Genomic DNA, 16,620 nt, shown 5'->3' with positions numbered 1-16,620 from the left:
GTAGTTCAAAAGAATATTAGAATACGTGTATTCTATTTAAAGCCATTTATTAATATATATGTATCTGGTTAACGCGAATTATTACAACACCTATCTGTATTTCTGCATCTTAATTTATATACATTTGTCTGGAATTGGTCATTGAAGTCAATTCGCAGAATTCCTATTGTTTCACTCCTATTGAAATTTTTTAATCATTTCATGCTAAATTTTAAGAATAATGTGAAACTTCCCTTTTCAGATTTATATTTTTCTCGTAACAAAATTAATCTTATACCAAACAAAAGAAATAATGCAAAAAGACCAATGTGAAATTTCTAGGTTCAAATGTATTCTGTGTATTGTCAATTCCTTTTCAAACACGACAATTTTTAAATTCAAACACGACAATTTTTAAATAAAGTGGCGTAGTGTTATTATTCATGTAATTTTGTTTAAAAATAAGGAATTTGTCTGAATGGTATTTAATATCACAGCTGCGATGTCGAAATATTCAAAGTGCATTTTAAAAGCATTCAAAAGTTTTTGCAAATGTAATGGCATACAAAATCTAATCTATAAAAGTGAATTAATTTGTTGGCGAGGTTTGTAAACGGAAGTTTAATTCAAATATTGTACGGAGTAGTAAACGTCTATCAACACTCATTATTTATTTGAGAAAGAATGTCATTAGAATAAAATAAACTGGTTTCTTTAACAATGATTGGGAAAAATCAAATTGAATATTATAATACATGTACAGTAAGAACTTACAGCTCACATTAATTTAAATTGTCATCAAAAATCAAACGCTTTACCACAAATGACATTAGATTTAATGCATGCGTTAAACAAACAGAAGAAGTGTACGTTTTAAGGCTATTTGAGTATGTGACCCACGCTGTACCAGGAAGAAAAACGTGCCAAGATATGGTGTATAATAAGCACATTTTTTCACCAATAAATAATTGAGAAAAAACGTCAGACTTGAATAAGATTTTTTTAAGTGGAACGAAAAGTACAAAACTCGAGTTAAACTACACAACGATATCGGCCGAAAATAAGAACCATCCTAATAAAAACAAAACATGCCGGTAGAGGTTGTGATTTTGATTTTATATTACTCCTATAATCAAACGGCTTTTTGCATGGGGGCAAACTGGAATAAGAAGGCATTTGTCTTAATTAGGTGGCCACTTTCGCGGAGGTGGCCTCTTTAAACAGTTTTGTACAATTACTTATAATTGCAGGATTTGGCAGAGATATTAAGTGAAAAGTTCGACCTAATAGATATTGATTCTGTTCTTTTATCTCAGACACACATGTTGTCTCAGTATCATATTCTATCTTTTTTGTAATGAAATAAGTTTGATCAACGGAGTGCTATCTTCTGTCATATTTTTTTCTCCTGTTGGGTTTATTTGATAAATGTTTGCACTTTTTCATTGTTATTTTTTTTCAATTACTACATTTTTAAAGGAGTTGGTAGTTAAAAACCCTATCATTTCTTAAAATAGGAGATTTTGGTAACAGTATAGGAGTCGAATTCTATATTTTCGGTATGATAAGTACTATGGTTGAGTGGCTCCAAAAGTATTTTGATATTTTGAAATGAGATTCCATCATTCAGAAAACTCTCAGTCATATAATTTGTACTTGATCAAAATAAGGAAAAAAAACAAAAGATGTTTTAATGGTTGTAAACTAGTATTACAGATCCTAGACTTTACGATAACAGAAAGCATGATATGTTTTAATGATTGATTCCTGTATACGTTTGAAAATGGTACTTAAATATTTTTCATCTAGGAAAGCTCATCAGACTTTTCTCTTTTTTTTTGTTGTTGTTGATTTTTTGTTGTTCCTCTTTGCCCAAAAAATAAAACCACAAGTGAATAGAGTTCATTATTGTCAAAACGGTTGTTTCCAATCCTCTATTGCGACAATCATCAGTTTCACATAGTTTTAAATGAAAAATGACAATTACAAACTGTTAACCATCTTAAAAATCGATAAAACAAAATACAAATTTAAAGCAGAGCAACACGGACCTCTAAAAGGATGTGGGATCAGTTGCTTAGGAGGAGTGAGCATCCCCTACCGACCGGTCGCACCCGCCGTGTGCCCATTGTCAAGACCATAAAAAACGGAAGAAACCGTAGTCGGTCCAGAGTATAGATAAAGGTCTAACAAGTATGACAAACGTCAGTTAGTATGTGTCCTAAGAAACATTGTACTTACATGTAATCATTTCAATAAAGCCAGTCGTTGACAACTGCTGTAAAAATGGTTTGGAAACAGGTTAAGAATGTGGAAGAACTTAGAGCTAATAATAATATAAATGTTTGCACAAAACTTGTTCATTCGACAACTCGTAACAAAATTAATCTTATACCAAACAAAAGAAATAATGCAAAAAGACCAATGTGAAATTTCTAGGTTCAAATGTATTCTGTGTATTGTCAATTCCTTTTCAAACACGACAATTTTTAAATTCAAACACGACAATTTTTAAATAAAGTGGCGTAGTGTTATTATTCATGTAATTTTGTTTAAAAATAAGGAATTTGCCTGAATGGTATTTAATATCACAGCTGCGATGTCGAAATATTCAAAGTGCATTTTAAAAGCATTCAAAAGTTTTTGCAAATGTAATGGCATACAAAATCTAATCTATAAAAGTGAATTCATTGTTGGCGAGGTTTGTAAACTGAAATTTAATTTAAACAGTTTACGTAACGTAGTAAGTAGTAAATGTCTATCAACACTCATTATTTATTTGAGAAAGAATGTCATTAGAATAAAAAAAAACTGGTTTCTTTAACAATAATTGGAAAAATTCATTATTCTAATACATGTACAGTAAGAACTAACAGCTCAAATTAATTTAAACTGCCATCAAAAATCAAACACTTCACAACAACTGACATTAGATTTAATGCATGCGTTAAACAAACAGAAGAAGTGTACGTTTTAAGGCTATTTGAGTATGTGACCCACGCTGTACCAGGAAGAAAAACGTGCCAAGATATGGTGTATAATAAGCACCTTTTTTCACCAATAAATAATTGAGAAAAAACGTCAGACTTGAATAAGATTTTTTTTAAGTGGAACGAAAAGTACAAAACTTCAGTTAACCTACACAACGACATCGGCCAAAAATAAGCATAATGCTAATAAAAACAAAACATGCCGGTAGAGGTTGTGATATTGATTTTAAAATTTGCCAAATTATATCTTAAATATAAAATATTTATGAATTATAATATAAATTTTGGAGGCATATTACTCCTACAATCAAACGGCTTTTTTCATGGGGGCAAACTGGAATAAGAAGGGATAAGTCTTAATTAGGTGGCCACTGTCGCGGAGGTGGCCTCTTTAAACAGTTTTGTTTGTATTCATTTTAGTATACACTCACTTATAATTGCAGGATTTGGCAGAGATATTAAGTGAAAAGTTCGACCTAATAGATATTGATTCTGTCCTTTTATCTCATGTCATCAGACAAACATCTTGTCTCAGTATCATATTCTATCTTTTTTGTAATAAAATAAATTTGATCAACGGAGTGCTATCTTCTGTCATATTTTTTTTTCTACTGTTGGGTTTATTTGATAAATGTTTGCACTTTTTCATTGTTAATTTTTTTCAATTACCACATTTTTAAAGGAGCTGGTAGTTAAAAACCTTATAATTTCTTGAAATAGGAGATGTTGGTAACAGTAGAGAAGTCGAATACTATATTTTTTGGTATGATAAGTACTATGGTTAAGTAGCTCCAAAAGTATTTTGATATTTTGAAATGAGATTCCATCATTCAGAAAACTCTCAATCATATAATTTGTACTTGATCAAAAAAAAAAAAAAAAAGAAAAGGAAAAACAATGGTTGTTAACTAGTATTACAGATTTTAAACTTTACGATAACAGAAAGCATGATATGTTTTAATGAATGATTCCTGTATACTTTGAAAATGGTACTTAATTATTTTTCATCTAGGAAAGCTCATCAGACTTTTCTCTTTTTTTTTTTTTTTTTTTTTTTTTTTTTTGATTTTGTGTTGTTCCTCTTTGACCAAAAAATAAAACCACAAGTGAATAGAGTTTATTATTGTCAAAACGGTTGTTTCCAATCCTCTATTGCGACAATCATCAGTTTCACATAGTTTTAAATGAAAAATGACAATTACAAACTGTTAACCATCTTAAAAATCGATAAAACAAAATACAAATTTAAAGCAGAGCAACACGGACCTCTAAAAGGATGTGGGATCGGTTGCCTAGGAGGAGTGAGCATCCCCTACCGACCGGTCGCACCCGCCGTGTGCCCATTGTCAAGACCATAAAAAACGGAAGAAACCGTAGTCGGTCCAGAGTATAGATAAAGGTCTAACAAGTATGACAAACGTCAGTTAGTATGTGTCCTAATGAAACATTGTACTTAATCATTTCAATAAAGCCATTCGTTGACAACTGCTGTAAAACTGGTTTGGAAACGGGTTAAGAATGTTGAAGAACTTACAGCTAATAATAATATAAATGTTTGCACAAAACTTGTTCATTCGACAATGCAGATTTTAACTTACCGGGTAAAGGTTGAATTATGCATCTTAAACCGCGAAGAATATTTTGAAGAGGTGTAATGTTCAATTCACTTTTTGAGTCGAATGCTTTTGAGATATTGTTCAATACACATAATATATCGAACTATCCTCGTATACTTTATATGAAAAAAAACACAACACATTAAAATTTGGGTTATGGAGAACCATGCTATTTGATCAGTGCTTTTAAATCATTTCAATAAAAAGACAGCAATGCACAATGTCTAAGCTACGGTTCAAATCCTGAATTTGATATTGCGATAACAGTTTCAGACATAGATAGATTAAAAGAAATTAACCTTAGTTACAGGAACATAGACTTTGTGTTACAACCAACAAGTTTCACCACCGCATTAAAATTTGCGATGGTGTGTTGAATATTTTAGACCATGGCATTATACATGGCTTTAAAAAATAAAAGTGAACACGTTCAATATATCAATACAGGTACAACCATTTTATCAAAGAGTTCTAACTGACATGTAACTGGTAGATTAAATTGTCTAATTTTTCTAATGACACCACGCATTGCCTTTTGGGCTTGGTCACATAAATGTTTTTTTGGCTTTTGAAAAAGAGCCAGCTCTTGAAAATATAATGTCAAGGTACTTAAAATCTTTAACAATTTCTAAAACTCTGTTGTTGAAATAAAAAAAACCTCTTTTACACATAAATCTTTTGGAAAAAATCGATACTTTTGTTTTATCTATATTAACATTTAATTTCCACTCTTTACAATAACTTTCAAACTCATTCAGTGCGTTCTGCAAATCATCGCCAGATTCCGCCAAGATAACAGTACCGTGTGCAAAAAGAAGTACAAGCAGTTTTATATATATACTTAAATCATTTTCTATTGATGTAGTAAAACTTTGCAGACCAGCAATTTCAACAAGATAATTTTCTAAATCATTTATGTACAATGAAAACAAAAATGTAGACAAATTTTCTCCTTGGCGGACTCGAACATTACAAGAAAAAAAAGTCGGATACCGTGTCCTTTATCTTGATGAGTGATTTAATACCTTTATACATATTTGTAATATATTTCAAACATTTACCATTGATACAATAATATAAGAGCTTGCACCATAAACCATTTCTCCAAACTGTGTCAAACGCCTGTTTGAAATCTATAAAAGCACACAACAGATTTTTCTTTCACTTTATCAACGTATTGGATAAAAATAATTGTAGAGTAAGACGTATGGTGTACATGTATTATGTACACTGTATATACCAGTAATTATACACAATCAATGTTACATTCTCTCACAACATACACACAGTACCTAATTATTGTATGGATATGTATTGTTCATTGTAGATACTTGTACACGTTCACTGTTTTGGTGCTGTCCAGTCTAGCACTAAAATATATTTAATAAGGAAGGCCAAGGAGGTAGTGCATACAGTTCTAAATCACTTGGCTCCAGGACAATCCAGTGATATGTTCCAGTTACTTTATGAAGACAACTGTCATAAGGATACAGAACAAAGTGATAAAACAGATCTTGTAATCACTGATACAATTCTTTAACTCTATTGTGTAGCTAAAATCAATGCTCTCAAACGTCAACTTCTGTCCCTGCTGTCCTAGCCGAATGTAAATAGTAAATCGAATCTCCAGAAACTCATTCCAGGACTTGCAAAGTGGGAAATTGATCAACGTCGAGCACATGCTGCATCTCATGGAGCATGTGAAAAGTCATTCTGCTTTAACTCTTTCTGTAGTCATTATGCTGCCATGGTAACAGAAATTTACAATTTATCTAAATTTTGAATTGTGAGGATTAACATTCTCAATTCTGTATATTTGAAATTAATGAATGTTTCGTTTAATATATCAGTTTGATCTTTTAAATATTTAACAAAATTTTATTTTAGTCAAATACAGATTGTGATGATATTTTTTGTTGCTTAAGTAACAAAGTAATACTAAGACTCCAAATGCTTTAATTCAAGTTTAAGATATGTATTTTCCTTGCTATTTGTATATGCGCAAAAACTTGTTTGGCTAACTGAAAATATGCTCCCAAAATGTATCAATTTAAGTTGTATTTCTTAAGGCCATTTTTTGGATATTTTGTTGCTATAGTAAAAGTTTAGTAGTTAATAAGTCACCAGTTTTATCTACATTTTGTCATTTTTAGGATGTGTATTTTCTATCTTGTATGCTTTATTTCTTTTTAAACTTGTATTTATTATTAGCAGTATGTCAATAAAATGTAACAATATTTGCTTTTTTGATGAAAACTATATTTTTGGAAGAGCTATTGACATACGAGGGTCAATAAAAAAAATACGAAGACAATGTGGTGTCTATCATATATTTCTCATGAAAGTCATACTTAACAGATTAATCTGTGCACCAACAGTTATGTTATTGATATGCGAAGATTTTGTCCATTTGAGGAGACGGTATTTTTGTTACCCATTTTTAAAAACAACATGTTTTGTCACCACGGCGCACGGTAATTGTCACCACGGCGCACGGTAACGTTCAAAACATGAGGTCAAGATTATCTTTATATAACGCTTAGTCTCTTGTGTCTCTCTCCTTACAATTTAAAATGGCACTGAACCACTTGACATCTTATTTGCACACATTTGTTCGAGAATCATAAGTTAGTTCTTCAAAGCTTTCATTTTCTAACCGTGTATCTCTTAGTTTGCAGTAGGGATAACCCTGAACGTCGGTTTACGTTACTTTTTTTTTACCAAATAATTACATATATTCTACTCTTTCAGACTGTTTTATATTCAAAATACAATTACCACTACCCCCACAAAACTTATTACAGTTAAACACTAACTTGCAAATAATTGTTCACTTATTTTTTGCACCACTGAGCATTTGCACAGCTTGTATCGGCTTTTTCCTGAGTTAAATCCATTTTGTTTGTACTTCTCGTTTCACCGTGACGTCCGGCGTCGTCGGTGTTTTTAGTCAATTCTAAAGGGGACTACCTGTCTTTAGTAACTAATATCTGTTCGACAAAACAATACATCCCGTCATTATTTGGTACATAGAATACCATGACTATACCTAATTTGAGATTTCAATATTATTTGGTTTTTAGCCCAATTTAAAGAGATTATACTTTCAACATTATATGGTTTATTGTTGACATTATGATAACCCAAATTTTACCGTGCGCCGTGACCTCATTTTTGCAGGATTAGATTCTAAATAACTCTTAGATATAATGGAATTTATCAACTTTTTTTCTTGCAAATTGTTTGAAACTATTGCTTAATTATGACTATGTCTTAATTATGTCTACCAAATTAAGTAATGATATGACGTTAAGTAACATAGCTATGACCAATGTATTTTTTGATTGACCCTCGTAATAACCAAATGCTTTTTAAAGATCCTTCAGTTTTATCTCAAGTTTAAAATGTTCAAGATGTGTACTTTCTATTTTAGGTATTAATATTTCTTTGACAAATGTTATTTTTCCACAATATCTTTCCAAAATATGCTGATAGGTAGTGTATGTGTCAACATTTGAATTTTCATGTAGTTTTATCGCCATGGTAACACATTATGTATTTAAAAACCTATGAATTTTATCTTAAACGTGTTTTGTTAAGGATATGTACTTTTTGAGGCGCATTGCTATCAGCGATGTAGCCTCATTGCTGTCAGCTCACTTCTCTCGGCTTATATACATGCGGCGTCATAGAACTCAAGTATCAATAAATGTATAGTGCCGTACTGATTGGTATGTATTTTCAACCACGAACATATATTCAGTATACGTTTAAAAAATATCAACAAATCATTACAACAGATATCTCCTTTACACATTGAAAAAACATCAACATCAATAAAAGAACAAAACAAAGATTAATACGCAGGTTAGATAGACTGACAATGCATGCAATGTACGACAGGGACATAGGACCAGTCAACCGATGAGATAATTGGCATAACAACAGTTCGCTCTTCAATTTAAAAGCGGTGACGTTAATTGTTCGAATATCGGAGGTAAAAAATGTAATAATTTCGTATATAAAGTCTGTATATTAAAATGAGAGTAAATGGCTGTCTTCCTATAGCTAGGAACAGATTTCGTATTTTATAAGTTGATAAAACGAATAAGACGATGTCCAACTGAACGAGGAAAAGCGCGCCACCTTCTCCATGTAGAATGGCGATATTTAACAACTTGTAGTGATGTTTTTAGCTACCCTTAGCTGCAATAATGTAGCCCTCTCCGATTTTTTTTTTATTTCTGATGTTTACTGGAGAGGCTACAATTCCATAGGTCAGGATCTCCGTAATGGTGCAAAATTAATTTTTAATGCGACTGACTTCGGTCTGAAAAGATCGATTTTATATTTGACTTCCTTTTATATAAAATGATTTTTTAATTCAGGTTGATCAAACTAACCGTATATAAATCAAAACCGGATAAAACACATCAGCATGTTTACCAGTCGTCTTTTTCAGCAGCCATGACAGTTCTCGCGAGATTTTATGGATTTATGTTTGGAGTATTGATGGGCTTGATAACGTGAATGTCAGTGTAGATAATCGATCTTACCTCCTTCTATCACTAAAACATCATTTAAGGAAATGGTATATAATGGAAAATTCATATTTACCGCGTTAACTATGTTTATAAGATCCGCTCCTGAATTCTCATTGGCTGTCCAAAAATAAGACCGGTCAAGGTCAGTAAACATGGCGGACAAATTCAATTTATGTTGTTGACATACACGAAAAATAACCGATATATGGACTATACTTGATATTTTTTTATAAATTTATACCATAGACATCTACAATTTTGAAGTCAGGTAAGAAATGCAAATGTTATTGTCATTCATATACGATTTGAGACGAAATCGTTGCGGGAGTGAATCACTCCCACACTTGCACCATTATGGAGATCCTATGGAGTTGTAGCCCTCTCCCCCCAAAAAAAAATCGGGAGAGGGCTCCATTATTGCAGCTAAGCTACCCTCAATGCGATGCGCCGCTCAGACCTTCAGGCCTTTGATTATCCTCTGTGTTCAAAATTTTGGCACATGTGGCATTTTTACGTATTATGCCCTTGAAAATGTTTGATTCTGAGGAAAAACCTTAATAATGATTTCTTAAAAATCAACATGTTTTAAGCTTATTTTTACCATTTGTTGGAAAGGTAGAATAATATTGTTATTATGATTAACAGTGAATATATTGGGCCATATTTCCAAAATAAAATTTGTAAAGTTTTGTTTTAAATATTTTTTTAATTGCCTTAAGTAAGATATAAACTCAAAATAGTATGTGTTTGGTGTTTGCTGTTTAGGTACATTTACATGGTGCCACGTTACCATGGCAACAAAGGTTGAACAAAAAAGTCATAATCTCCAATGAGGTTCTGGTGGTCCATAAAACTTCACATTAAAATTTCATAGAAATCTGAGTTGGTCATGAATCACGGGCTGACCCCCTGCCTGGTTCTTACAGATAGCTGTAACGAGATATATAAGGAAAAAAAGAGTAGTACATTACACGTGATTGAAAGCGTATCATTAAGTACTTACATAGTTGTAGAGTTGTAGACTTGCCTTTAAAAATGAAGCCTCCAAACTACTTTGGTTACACGAATGGTAATGTATTTGTGAACACGCTGATAATAAAGTCTAATTTAAAAATTAAAAAACACTTGAAATTCAATCATTGTTATTTCTTTTAAAGGAAGATACTACATATAAAGGTTTTATTACACCTAAAGGGTTTTTTTTCCGGGGGGGGGGGGTCTAATTAACAAACGGAACTCCGACTTTTGAAAATCGAAAGCGGATATTTTAATATATGTAAAAATTATGTCTAAATATTTTTCAACCATAAAATTTCTATGACATTCAATATAAGAAAAAAATAGTTTAACGATGTTGATGTTACACAGGATTCAATATGCTTAGTATACATTTCATCATATTACAGACAACGACACGGAAATCTAGTAAACAATTACATGTTCCTGAGCATTAAAAAAAAGAATATATTGAAATCTTACATATTTAAAGTGACCTTCCAGGTATCTGCAGGTTGGTTCTATTCCAAATCCCAGATCTGTCATGACTGGGGCTAGGGCATGCTGGGTCGGCGATAGCGGCGGCTCCTCGCTTAATGATAATAACGGGAATTAATTAAAGTTCTAAGAAATGAAAGGTAAGGGGAATCTGCAGTTTGAAATTAAAACTGGAACATAAATTATACTGAACAACCATAAAAGGAGACAATTTTTAAGACACTGATTGTTAAAATTTAACCGTTCTTGCGATCGTTTTTATCAATTATGTCATATTTTAATTTTACTTTGATCGATTCATTTTAGATAGAAACGAGACGCACAAACAATTTAGAATACATTTATTTCATCATTAATTAAAAGAACTGAGGAGAACCATTCTGCATGCTACATAGCAACTCGGCATCAAAGCGATATACGTGCACTGATGCAGTTTTTCGTTTAATTTCTATGTTAACGCTCCCTCCCCAATCTACAAAGAACGAAGCTTCGTTTCTTAAATCGCTACACCCTCCCTCTCATCAAAATAAAAACAAAGCCTCATTTCACCGTTCATTGACAACCCCGGAACCCCACCTCCCCAATTGCAATTTACGGAGAAAAACATAAGTTTTAATTCTTAAATCGATTAAAGATTATACTCCTGCAAAGATCCTGCAGGGAAAATATAGATGGTTTGTTTAAAGAAATCCTACCTACCATAGATATTTGAGACAAAGTGGAACAGCAATTGAAATTGCTACACCTGTTTCATAAATCCACCAGCTGTGTCGCATAAATCGTAGAAAAAGGCGACGGAGTTGTTCAGAAATCCTTTGCATGATTAATATTGTTCATTCTCGGAGATATTTGCCTGACGTCATAATACCTATGCGAGTTTTATTTATTGTGACGCCACGACAATTGTGTTTCTTACTGTGCGTCACTATTAAATTTGTCCAATCAAACAGTCATGGGTTTTTTTCATGAATAAAACCCATATGTTTCTACCTGTCCGTATATTGGTAAATCTGCGCCAATAAATAAAAGACAATCACAACACGTGTTGTTTGGTAAGAGGAAGTTTACTGAATGGAAATCAAGGTAATACTAATGACAGGGAAAACTGGGTCGCACTAATAAACGAAAATGTGTTGTTGTTACATTGTCTCACAACACAAAAACACACACACTGTACATAATTATTGTATAGATATACAATGTTCACTGTAGATACTTGTACACTGTCACTGTGTTGGTGATACTTTCGCCCACCCAGAGATTGTTCTCATCATCCACACACACAGAACGGGGAATATATACCCCTTGTTGTGATGTGAGTAATAGAGACAAGAACTGACCGTCCTGATCCAGGAGATGAACTGTGCCTTTGAATATATCACACACCAGGATGTGACCGAGTATATCAGTACATATTCCATTTGGATTAAACCCTGACCTCTGACCTGTGTAGGAGAACCTGTGTTGGCCTGATTTATCCACCACCACTACAGCATCATTTTTAACGTCTGATACACAGACATCACCATTTATGTTTTCTGTGATGTAGTGTGGTTTCCTATACAGTCCCTGTCCTTTGATGTCTCTCTCTATGTTCTGTATTTCTGTCCCTGTCTTGTTGTACCTGGTGACTTTAGCCTTTCTGTCCTTCCTCATCCCCACCAGTATGTCTCTATTTATGGGGGAGGAGTGTATACTGATTGATTTCCAGTCTCCTGTTTTAATTAATGCAGTGATTGTATTATCGGGTGTAATCCTATTGATGACTTTGGTTTTTTTGTCTGTATAGATCAGATCCCCGTCCTGTGTGACTGTGTGGTAGCCATATCCACCACTGGTTTGTATCTTCTGTAGCTGATTCCCTTGTAGATCTGTTTGGACAAGGTTACCATAGAAATCACTGATCCAGAGTTTGCCTGATTTACCCAGTGATATATGATATACCTCATCAACACTTGGTACTGTGTTTTCCCTGACCTCGGTGACAGAGGAAGACAGAGACAGTGTTTGTTTCACGTCAGATTTCTCTCTGTCTTGTTTCCTCTGTTTCCCTGTAGGTTTCAACTCTGTAGAGGCAGTTTCCATGGGCTTTATTTTTCTGTTCTCTGGTTTAGTGTTTGGAACAGTTATCCTACCCAGTAGTTTTGCAACATCTTCCTTGCTGTTTTGACCAGCAATAAATACAGGTGGGACTGGTTTGGATGTCTCTGGTATGGGTCGTATAATGAAGTTTTCCGATTTGAGAAAAAATTTCAATTGTTCTATGTTTGAGGGAGATAGGTAACCATAATATTTTTGGACTAAACCATTGAGATAGTTATTGTAATCATCGATTTCTTGGTTTTGGCCGTTTAATGTATGCAATAATGACTGTTCTATTTTGTTGACTTGTTTTATTTTATCTGATGTGACTGTGTCTACCAGCTTTTTCACAGCCTCAGCTTCAGCCTTCATGGATGCTCTTATGTCTTCCATTATCTTCTTTATTTCTGTGACATCTCCCGCAATTTCTTTTTTCAGGTCTTGAGAAGTAGGCTCAAAATAGCTTCGAATCTTGGTAATTTCTACGTTACAAAGTGAACATTTTTCAGCAAAGACCACCTCTAAATAGATAAACACATGGTCGCGGTGTTCTTTTGTGGTTGCACATATGGGACATATGGGAATTTGGCATTCCTCACAGAGAAGTTCTATGCTTCTTGTGGGGTGGATTTTACATTTCTCCACAGGAAGCAGTCGTTTACGTTGTTTATAAGAAACCACTTCATGGCTCTTGGTTTTCTTTTTCTTCTGATGTTCATCTCTGCATTGTTCACACATTGGTTGGTGACAGTCATTGCAGTAAAACTGGCAGTTCTTCTCACAGTCTTCAGTGCCACACACCAAGTAATGCTGGGCGTCGGGTGGTATTTGGGATTCAGATAATGCCATCTGAAATGACGAAAAGTAAATCTAAGTTAAAGGAAGCTGTTACATTTATTTATTTTGCTATCAATTATTATTATGGAATCGATCATTTCGACCTAAACCCCATCCCTTACACACACACACGCGTATATAAATACATACGCACATTGCTCCAATCCCTTGTATAACAACAGTAAATGGTGATTGATCATTACATGTACTGAGTATTATATCTAGTTCGCAATTGATAGTAAAAGCATTTATTGTCCATCCCTTATTATTACTAACTTTATCTTAGGTATAAGTATCACTGGTGCTTGACCAAAATTTAATATATTAAGTTTGTTTTTTTACATTTGAATGTAGATTTAAAAATGAATTATGGAGTTATAAGTTTAATTAAACTTCATGAGTCTTATTTATTTGTGACCCAGGTTTGTTTAAAGTATACATTTTTGGTAAACAAATATATTGAATGTATGAGCTATGGTAAAAAAAAATGGTCGCTATTTCAAAAATTGGCAACTACTTTCGGTTCAGTACAATTATAAAAATATCAACTGTTGAATGACTGGATAATCTTAAAGTAAACCCAATCTTAGGGAATAGGTCAAACTCCTTACCATCATGCGATATAGAAACAAGTATTATTACTCACCGTGTGTATCAGCGTGGCCTTTTATAAGTTATCCTGGTAGCTATTATATGTACCGCATGAATGACGCCCAGTGATTAGAATGAGAGAATACGAGACTTGTGTAATTTACTTCCTGGTTGTGTACGTACATGTAGAGATACTTAAGCACATAATTAAATTAAACTAAGTGTACAGATAATGCATTGCCAAGTGTAAACAGATGACTAGACGGTGATCTTGATAAGTACCATGAAATGAACATATAAGTTGTATATGCAAACTGCGCAATTATTAATATGTCAAGCACTCTGTCGGAAAGTCCATGGGAAATAATATTTTGGAAATTAATTGCGCAGCAGCATGATCTCACACGTCCAGATGTGGGACAGCAATGCTTTATTTGTCATATTTACAGACTCTGTATTGCAAGCTTGTCAAAAAGTACATGCTTTCTGTTAACCTTGTAACCTATACTCATGTTTTGTACTGATGCAGGAGATTGTAAGCCCGCATCCCCCGACGCTGTGATGGACAGTTTCACAGTTTTGATACTGTATTTAGAATTAAAATATTGTTTAGAAATTTGATCACTGAATCTACACTCATGACCAGCGCAGGTGGTCATGAGTAACCGAAACTGTCTGTCCCAGCCGAAAGGGTATATATATGCATGTCATTTGTTAGTAAATCAAAACGGAACGGAACGGAATTAGACCAGCTTTGGTACCACTATACGATCCAATAAACTTGTGAAACTTTGACGAGAGTTGGACTTGGTCAAATAGCTAAGTACGGACGGGGGGATTATTTGCGGTAAACATCTTACACAATTTAAAAAATGTAAGGTTAATTAATACTGAACTACATATTCAAAGAATGAATTAAAGTTTTATTCTACATGCGGACACGGATCAACAAAATTTCCCCGGGGGGGGGGGGGGGGGCCATTGTTGCATTAGTTATTTCCGTGAGGTAGGGGGGTCTGCACTCCCGACCTCTCCCACTAGATCTGTGCTTGTTGGGTTAATAGTGTAAAAAAAATTAAACCAGCGAAAACGCATATTAGTATAAGATTCGGACACCATGGACGCATCTAATTATAAATGTTTGCCGGACTGGGAAAATGTTGTTTGCCGGGGTGAGAGGAACTAACTTTGTATATTTTCTGTAATTTTAAGTTGTGATTTAAAAATGTTTGATTTTTCTTGAATGAGGGGACATATCCTCCTTGACCCCCCCCCCCCCCCGACCGACCCCAACCCCCTCTAAATCTGCGCATGAAAGCTTCTTGCAAATGTACGCAAAGAAGGTATTTGAAGTATTAGCCTGGTTCCCGAGTCCTTCCGAATGTGCAATCACGTAAAATAATACATGAATGGATATTTCGTTTACTAAGATACATGTAGTTACAATTGTAAATGACATGTATTTTCTCTTTTGTTCATTTTTATTTTTATGATGGTATACGGATTTCATACATCATCTAAAAAAAAGTTTCTCATCCTAGGGGTTCCTCTTTCACTTTAACCTCGTTAAAAAGTGTTACATTATCAAAATACTGAAATGAAAGGCATTTCCTGAAGTCAGTCAATTCATCTTTTGATCTTAAATAAACTGTAGCATTTTTAACAGCATATAGGTGTCCGAACCGAAGGGGTGAATGAACCTTCAAGAAGGTGTTGCAGCTCCCATGCTTTTTTCCCTAGAGGTGTTGCAGATAAAATATAAAAAATAGAATAAAAATAAGTTACATAATTCGATGTAAATCAATTTTTACATGCAACGTTATACTTAGCAATGTAGAACTTAATCTTGAAACTCCATTCCAACTTTAATAAGATCATGAAATTTATTTTAAAATGGTTACACAGAAAGATGTGGCTAATATTATCCTTGTTAAAGGAGAATCCTCATTGTTGTTAAAATATTAATTTTACAATAAAATTCAGAGTCAGAAAATTTCTGTCATTTCCGATTTCTGTTTCAAAGAGACATTTTTTTTTTTAGAAATCTTACTTTTTAGAAAAAACTTAAAAACCCTCGAAATTTAAGAACGATGCGTTAAGTTTCCTCGCTTATAATCGTGTTTAGAGTAGTTGTGCAGGTTGGTCGTACACTGACCATGGTTGAGCTTAGTATCAGGTAGTGTTAGTAGTAGGTACCGGGATCGATACCCGGATTCTCCACCAGTTTATCATAGTGTGGTTCCTCCCAAAGTCATGTTGTAAAACTTTTAAAGCTACTTGCATACATTTTATATCAAGTAATGTATTTTAGAATTTTATTAGTATTAGTACTATGTATCAATATTATAATCATTTTTACCAAGTAGTATACCTTTTCTTTTACAGAATTTGAGCTCGGTATAAAATGATGTTTATTTATTTTCTTGCATAATGAATGTGGTTAAATTAACCAGGTAATCTAATAGAAAAACACCTTGTTTGGAATGT

At 33.4% G+C, this 16,620-nt stretch overlaps 1 protein-coding gene across 3 annotated transcripts; it reads right to left on the bottom strand.

The window, feature by feature from the left end:
• Positions 1-4,133: 4,133 nt before the first annotated feature.
• Positions 4,134-14,315, bottom strand: LOC105317711 (protein wech). Of its 3 annotated transcripts, none has more exons than XM_066082501.1 (4): positions 14,189-14,315; positions 11,319-13,554; positions 10,609-10,717; positions 4,134-10,059 (listed from the first exon to the last, which is right to left on the bottom strand). In XM_066082501.1, exon 2 carries the CDS (start codon positions 13,552-13,554, stop codon positions 11,827-11,829), a length of 1,728 nt encoding a protein of 575 aa, XP_065938573.1. In that variant the 5' UTR covers positions 14,189-14,315; the 3' UTR covers positions 4,134-10,059; positions 10,609-10,717; positions 11,319-11,826. The 3 variants fall into 3 exon arrangements, with proteins under 3 accessions (XP_065938573.1, XP_065938572.1, XP_034306142.2); XM_066082500.1 differs by having other exon boundaries at positions 4,134-10,218; positions 11,323-13,554; XM_034450251.2 differs by having other exon boundaries at positions 11,323-13,554.
• Between the last annotated feature and the right edge of the window lie 2,305 nt (positions 14,316-16,620).

Source organism: Magallana gigas, chromosome 4 (assembly GCF_963853765.1).
Source record: "Magallana gigas chromosome 4, xbMagGiga1.1, whole genome shotgun sequence".
NCBI classification, from domain to species: domain Eukaryota; kingdom Metazoa; phylum Mollusca; class Bivalvia; order Ostreida; family Ostreidae; genus Magallana; species Magallana gigas.
Note: the sequence above shows the minus strand (reverse complement) of the source record. Positions and strands in the feature narration are given on the sequence as shown.

What these genes read in the sequence shown, in the direction of transcription:
- LOC105317711 (XM_066082501.1), bottom strand. Translation starts at nt 13,554, where the DNA reads ATGGCATTATCTGAATCCCAAATACCACCCGACGCCCAGCATTACTTG.